The sequence below is a fragment of the Thamnophis sirtalis genome, unplaced genomic scaffold (genome assembly GCF_051295495.1).
Source record: "Thamnophis sirtalis isolate CommonGarterSnake01/CBP01778 unplaced genomic scaffold, rThaSir2_p1.2 scaffold_1, whole genome shotgun sequence".
Taxonomy (NCBI): Eukaryota; Metazoa; Chordata; class Lepidosauria; order Squamata; family Natricidae; genus Thamnophis; species Thamnophis sirtalis.
The window spans coordinates 168,863,035-168,870,956 of NW_028261381.1; the positions used below are offsets into that span (position 1 = coordinate 168,863,035).

Sequence of the window (7,922 nt, forward strand, 5' to 3'; positions counted from 1 at the left end):
GAAACTGTTACCTTTACCAATGCAGTAAGGAGATAAAAGGAAAATAGGCTTTTCTGATTGAGCCCTTCCAGAAAGGTGAAGTCAGGTCAGGAAATCCTGACTCCTCAAGTTCAGCTTGTCAGATGTTTGGAGCAACCTACGAGCCCTCTCAATAAATAGCAATCGGAGAAAAACTAAAATTAAAATGTCCATCATTTAAACCAGGGTTGTCCAACCTTGGCCACCTGAAGACTTGTGGACTTCAGTTCATGGCTGGCTGGGAATTCTGGGAGTTGAAGTCCACAAGTCTTGGTCGGATACTCCTGGTTTAAATCTCTGTTGGAATGTTGCAGCTTTCTTCTTAAATCTGGCAAACCACCGTGTGGTTTGGTGGACTTTTTTCCTTTCAACTGAATAGAACTTGGACTCCTGTCACTTTGGCAGCCTTTATCTGTAAGATTGCTTATTTTAACTACTGTGTTTCCCTGAAAATAAGATGGGTCTTATATTAATTTTTTCTCCAAAAGGTGCATTAGGGCTTATTTTCTGGTTAGGTCTTATTTTGGGGGAAATACAGTTGTCAGGCTTCCGAAAAACACCCTAATTGATTCATGAGTCTTAAGCCAAGTTTCAAAAGAAAACTAGTCATTTATTAGGAGCACCATTTGACGACCTTATTGCAGTCAGTTCTGAGCCTCGTTTGAATTATAGCTGAACTTTACTCCTGTTCCTTCTCTCCCCTCAGTCTGTGTCATAAATCACATTCCCCAGTGAGGTGCACCCCTCCCAAACCTGCAATAATTTGAGATCGAACTCTAGAAGAAACTGTGCGTGGAATGCACCCCCCCCTTCCTTATCATGGCAACTTTATGAGTTGACAACAGTACTAAATGCATCCCTCTGGCTGACAATCTTAACTGGTGCTTATTTTGGGGGTAGGGCTTATATTAGGGGCACCCTGGAAGATCATGCTAGGACTTATTTTCTGGTTGGGTCTGATTTTTGGGGAAACGGGGTAGCAACTGACCATCCTAGGCATATGTACAGAGAGGTCCCTCCTACTCTGGTCTAAATTTGCGTCTGCTGCTTTGCTGTCCTTTTTCAGGTTCTGGTTCCGCTTGTACTGGTTCCCCTTGAAGGTGCTTTATGCGACCTGCCACACCAGCCTCCAAACTGTCCCCAATATCCCATTTTATTTCTTCTTCAACGTGCTGCTGTTTATCCTCATGCTGATGAATATCTATTGGTTCTTGGTAAGTAAAGGGCTCCTGTCAGAGGCTAGTCCAACTTTTCACCGGCTCCACATCAACCACTGTGAAGTACAGGTAGTTCTTGACTTATCACCATTCATCTGATCACCATTCAAAGACAACGACATTTAAAAAAAAGTGACTTAAATGGCTGATGAAGTCGGGGCGGCTCCAAAACGGAAGGATGTGGAAAGAGAAAGTGTTTTCAGCTGGTGAGAAATTTTTACTGTTTTAAAAGTGACTGCCTATTAAAAAAAAAGCCCCTTAAAATTAAATTAGAGAACAAAAGAAATAAACGGCGGAATTAAATTTGGACTGGTTTTGAACAGTGGGTTATCCTACCTTTTAAATGCTATCTTTACGGATGGAATTTATGCAAGCCTTTTAAAACGAACGGATTAAGTTTCCTCCTATTTTTTTTTCCTTTGACTATTCTCTGTAATCTATGGACTAAAATTCTCTTTCGCTACTATGGGTGTTTTTCTGGTTCCACCACAAAACCGCGGTAGACAAAAGCGCGCTCGACGAAAGCGCGTACGTGACGTCATCACAGCGCGACGAAAACATCGCGCTGTGATTGATAAATGTAAAATTAAAGCGAAAACCTTACCCTAACCCCCCCAAACCTAACCCTAACGCTAACCCTTAACCTAACGCTAAACGTAACCCTAACGCTCTAACCCTAACCCTTAACCTAACCCTAACCCTTACCTTTATGTGAATCGGCTTGCTTTAAATTTTTTTTTAAAAAATTTCATCGCGCTGTGATGACGTCACGTACGCGCTTTTGTCGAGCGCGCTTTTGTGGACCACGGTTTTGACGGGTCGCAGTTTTTCTAACTCATTTAAGAATCGGACCTTTTTTTTAACTTGAAATACAAAAAGATACAAAAAGAAACAAAGAAATGGTAACATTGTAACATTATAACACTGCTACTCAGAGGCTAGAGGTTTGTGTATTGGAAACGAAATACTTTTTTCACTGATTATCCTGGCTTGGCACTTCAAGGACTCACAGCTTGTTTATAGAGTGTGTAGTATAGTCCTAGTAAATATAATTGTGCTCTTTTCATGGGCCTTTTACAGGCAGTTCTTGATCTGCGACCACAATTGAGCCCAAGATTTCTGTTGTTAAACAAGACAGTTCCAAAGAGTTTTGCCTCATTGTACGACCTTTCTTGCCATAGAATCGCTGCAGTTCTTCATTTAATAGCCTAGTTGTTAAATGCATCTCACTTCCCCTTTAATTTGGCTCGTCAAGAGGGTCGCAAAAGGTGATCACACAATCCCAGGATGCTGCCACTGTCATGAATATGAACCAGTTGCCAGGCATCGAAAGTTTATTCCCGTGACCGTGGGGATGTTGCCACGATCATCAGTGTGAGAAATGGTCACATCCCTTTTTCAAGTGCCATTGTTAGCTTTGAATGGTCGCTAAATGAATGGTTGTTGAGTTGAGGACTATCCGTAGCCAGTTGTTATTTCCAGATTGTTTTACATTCACACAGTTTTGCATAGAACTACTGTTCTCACAATAGTTCTATGGAAACCACTACTGTTGGGCTGCAGTGGCTCAGTGGTCTAAGACACGCGTGTTAGGTGTGTCTTGCCTTGGATCAAATTTCCTCCTGCTGCAGACTGATTCTAAATGCCCCGATCACACATTATCCTCACATCAGCCTTGGGAGGTAGGCTAGGCTAAGAGAGAATCCCAAATCCTTCCATACCATTGAACGTAGACCTGAATATGAGCATGGATATATCCCTCCCCCATGTGCTAAGTTGAGCCAGCAGGCTGATGAAGCAGGTAAAAAGCCCAAAAAGTATGATGGGAAAATCTGTGATCCAGCAAAGCTGATTGGTTCCTCCTCTTCTTCTCTCGGCAGTACATCGTTGTTTTTGTGGCCAAGGTTTTGCTGGGACAAGTGCAGGAAGTGAAGGACGTACGGGAATATGATACTGATGCTGCTTCTAAGAAGACAGGCAAGGAGCTTCATCTCCACAACTCTTGGAAGGAAGGGTAAGGACGTCTGGAAGCGATGGGATTCTCTTCTTTCTTTCCCTCAGTGTCAGGGTTCCAAATAGCATCCAAAAGTAAATCGGAGTCCAAGGCAAAGTATTGCTCAAAGTTCCAATTTATTAAGAGAGCCATGTTGGCGCATCTGGGAAAACCCGAATCTGAAAGCTTCCCGGTTTCCCCCACCCAGTTGAAAGCTCAAGATCTTGACCCCCACACCCGCAAGTCCATCACACGGTCCAATATCCCATTGCCACGCTGGCAGTTCCACCCATCCAATTCCGGTCAGGTGCAGAGGTACAGAGACCAAGGATGACCTTGGCTTTCAAGAAAGAATGTTGTTATGGCTACATAGCATCTCATTCCTTACAATCCCCTCTCTCATTTTCCCACAATAGAAAATGCATAGTAGAATAAAAAGTGTGACAGGATCCAAAGATCCAAAAGAAAAGATGGCTGCAGGCCTGAAACTCAGTTTCTTCTTCCTAACAATGGCCAGTTGGTTGCTTCTGAGTGGCATACAAAAACAGCGTAAATTACAACTTGAATCCTGTGATACTGTTGTGCCCCGGCAGCGGAGCTGGTGGCAGACTCAAACATTGAGGAGGCTGGGGAACAACATGGGCTAGTCCTGGAGTCGGGGGAAGGCTTTGATGAGGGCTCTGCATCAGAGGCAGAGATGGGGCCAGGGCCGTCTGACAGTTATCAGCTGCCTTCGGAGTTGGAGATCAGTGGGGCAGAAGAACAGCTGGAGCCTGTTCCCGATGTCCGCATGCGCAGAGCTGCCAGGAGAAGGGAGCAGCTAAGGAACAAGGGCCAACTCTGGAGTAAACGCACAGGTGGGCGGAGAAAGGCCCTCCCATAGGGAATAAAGAGGAGCAAACGGAGTGTTAGAGTTTGCAGGAGACAGTTAGTTTGCTTAATTAGTGTGAAGATTTGTTCAGACTCCTTGCCAAGTATTTTCTTGTAAAGCGTTGCGTTTGGAAGATATCGGCCTGGCAGCTCTCCAAGCCTGATAAGGTCTGTGGTTGTAAATTCACCCTTGGAAGACTCTTTGCTGGATGTGAATGAGAGGAATTCACATTAACTTAATGAAAAGGGGTTTTGTTGGGACAAGGAGTCTGCTTCGTGATTTTGTGATGCCTAGGTCAGAACAGATACCAAATACTTTTCCAATTCCTCCAAATAATTCCCTTTGCGCCAACCCAGGTCCAATACAACTAAAATTTCTGCAAAACAGATTGCAAATACGCTACGTTCTGCACGGAAAGAAGAAATAGGGAGGAATAGCGAGTCTATAGACTGACGGAGACCATAAAAAGTATCACTTCCGTTGTTAATTATGGAATCTAGCTCTGGCCAGATCTGATTTTTTGGGAGTAGTGTTTCTCAACCTCTGTAGCTTTAAGTCTGACTGGGGAATTCTGGGGATTGAAGTCCACATAGCTTTGAAGATGCTGAGGCTGAGAAACACTTGACATGAGAGCAATGGACTTGTTCTCACCTAGGCTTCCCCAGCAGCACGAAGCTGAGTCCTCGTCCCGATAAATCCTTTTTATTTAATTTACAGTTTCCTCTCCAGCAAAATTTCCTCTCCCACCGTCTTTCAAAATAGGTCACAATTACTGACCTTTATCAGGCCTGGAGAGTGGCCAGGCCTTTAGGCACCACAATACTTGGCAAGAATGCAGGAATAAATTAATTGTCTCCTGCAAACTCCACTCCTCTTTCGCACCTTTTATTCCCTGTGGAATAAACTTCTACCTGTGGCCTTACTTCCAAGTCAATCCTTGTTCCTTAGCAATAGCAATAGCAGTTGGACTTATATACCGCTTCATAGGGCTTTCAGCCCTCTCTAAGCGGTTTGCAGAGTCAGCATATCGCCCCCACAATCTGGGTCCTCATTTTACCCACCTCAGAAGGATGGAAGGCTGAGTCAACCCTGAGCCAGTGATATTTGAACCGCTGAACTAGCAGTCAGCTGAAGTGGCCTGCAGTACTGCACTATACCCACTGCGCCACCTCGGCTCTTAGCTGTTCCCTTTGTCTGGCAACTCTGCGCATGCGCACACTGGGAACAGGCTCCAGCTGTTTGTCTGCCTCACTGATGTCTTGACTCCGAAGGCAGCTGATAACTGTCAGATGGGCCTGGCCCCCTCTCTGCCTCCGATGCAGAGCCCTCGTCCGAGCCTTCCCCAGACTCCAGGACTGGCCCAGGTTTCTCCCCAACCCTCCTCACTGTTCAAATCTGCTGCCACTCTGCTCTGCGGGCCACAACAGGACTTAACAACCTTTTTAATTCTACCCTGAGGTGAAGACCAAGAATAGTATCTGTTGCAACTACCCTTCCTCTTTCACTTTCTCAAGGAGGCATTTAGTAGGAAACGGCCCGCACATTTCTTTTAGAGCTGCTGCAAATGATGGAACAGATTAAGGGGGAAGAAAATGCTGTACCCAGCTCTTATTGCGAAAGTATATTTAAAAAAATAATATTTATAAGTACTGTACACAACCTCAGAGAGTTAAAAACCGCTGCTTCAATTTCATTCTGCAGTAAATGGGGGAAACTAGTTATTGGGTCTTTTAGGTTAAGCCGGAAAGCCTAAAAGCAATATGACCAGAAATTTCTGAAAAGTGACTTAAGCCAGTAAAAGTCAGGAGTGGAGAATTGGACAACGGAGAGGATATTAAGCCCTTGTAGGAGAAATGCCAAATGGTGGAGAAATCCTGTCACTCAGGGCCAAAGACTCCGCCCTCTTACACTTTTCCTGAACGCCAGAATGATGTTCATTGACAGCTATCTCAGGATTGATCCACAACATACTGCACATTCCTTGGATTGTGGCCTTATGTATCTCAAGTATGGACCTCAGACACTTATTTATGAATTACTAGCCGATAACCCGGCATTGCGCAGGTATTTATTTATAGGGGCCAAATGTCCAGACCAAACATAATTTCTAATGTTGGATTTTTTCCCCGTACCAGAGGGAGCCCCCTTGAGAAGTACTGTGAAGATGTTACTATGACAACTCCACTGTGCTGTACAGTAGAAGCCATTTTACGGCACTATAGTATAAGTCATTTTAAGGCACAACAGGCTGTATCTTAACACACACACACCCCTGAGGGGTGTTAGGGGTCTTTTACTCCCACAATATTTTTCTCCAGAGAGCACTCCCTTCTGTTCCGTTCATGGTAGTAAGGACTTTCCTTATCCCTCCATCTGCTGCCTTCAAGAGGTTCTGAATTCAAGGGGTCCCATATCCCGGTCACCTATTTTATAGATCAGAGTGTATCATCAAGAAATCAGTTGCTCTTCCCTATTAGCCACAGTTCCTACATTAATATACCCTCGATTATTAAGCAGGTTACAAATCAGCTACGGTTTATCCATCCATTCCAACCAATTGTAAGAAATGAAAATAGACCTTGATTTTAAAAAATGCTCAATTATATACTTACGGATAGATATGTACAGCTATGCCATACTGGTAGTCCTCAACTCATGACTCCAATTGAGCCCAAAATTCCTGTTGCTAAACAAGACAATTGTTAAGTGAGCTTTGTCCCATATTACGACCTTTACTGCCAGTTGTTAAATGAATCACTGCAATTAAGTTAAATAACACTTAAGATTCACTTAACACAGTTATTAACAACCATGTTGCTTAGCGACTGAACGTTTTGGTTCCAACGGAGGTCATAAGTCAAGGACTACTCGTATGAGGGGGCGATTCCAGGGCCATGCCCACTCCTCTGCATAGCCACGCCCGAGGCCAGTGGTCAGAAGGCACGACCGAATAGTAAAAGCTGATTTTTCCTCCCCCACCAATTGTCCTTTTGTTTCTCCTCCATAGAAATCACTTAAAGAACGGCATCGTGAAAGACAAGCGGTTATAGAGGCACTCGCAGAACCACAGAGCCGAATTCTGGAGAAACCCGCAAGGAACCATTCATTCAAACTCCAGCCTGTTCAGGGGTGAACTGAAGAGCTGCCACCCTATTCCACCCAGGGTTGACAACCAAATTCTAATTGAGGAGCAATCTACAAATTTTCTTTTTTTCTTTTAAAAGCCCCCTGGAGTTGGATTTCAAGCTGGATTTCCATTAGCAGTGATGGAAACGAGGAGGAGGAGGTCCATGACGCGTCGTTTAGCAGAGTCAGATTGGAGCAGGGCATTAACACACACACACACACACACACACAAAAATAGCTACTTCCATCCTCTGGTGCATCAGTGGTGCCTAGTAGGAAACATTTCCCATCAGGATAGAGGGACGAGGAACTGTCAAGTTTTCTGTGGCTTCTGCGCGGCAGGGCCTTCTCTGTGGTGGCCCCAAGAAGGCAGAACTGTTTTCCCCCCTTGGTTCAGGACTCCTGATTGGTTGAAGAGCAGGAGGGGCGGAAATCCCTTCAGGATCTCCAGGTGGCAAAAAGCAATGATAGAAAAAGCACATGTGTGAATCGATGAATTTTCAGCCTTGCAAGTTGGGGTTGGAAAGGAGTATCCCACAATGCCCTGCGGCACTTTTTACCCCTGTTCCTTTTTCTAAACCCTGTTTGTTTTCCCCCTTTGTTCTGGTTGGGAGAGGAAAAAGGCGGCAGTACTGTTTTGTCTTAACTGCGTGTATTTGGAGAAGTTGTATATAAAATAAGGCTTGGATTCACAAGA

The 7,922-nt window shown here is 44.5% G+C and overlaps 1 protein-coding gene across 1 annotated transcript in view; it reads left to right on the forward strand.

The window, feature by feature from the left end:
* Nucleotides 1-7,922, forward strand: part of CERS1 (ceramide synthase 1) — a 48,236-nt gene extending 40,314 nt beyond the window's left edge. Inside the window, exons 5-7 of the mRNA XM_087703253.1 lie at nucleotides 1,085-1,232; nucleotides 3,116-3,249; nucleotides 7,107-7,922. Coding sequence (XP_087559379.1) covers nucleotides 1,085-1,232; nucleotides 3,116-3,249; nucleotides 7,107-7,149 — 325 coding nt within the window. The 3' untranslated portion in view covers nucleotides 7,150-7,922. The remainder of the gene's footprint in view (nucleotides 1-1,084; nucleotides 1,233-3,115; nucleotides 3,250-7,106) is intronic.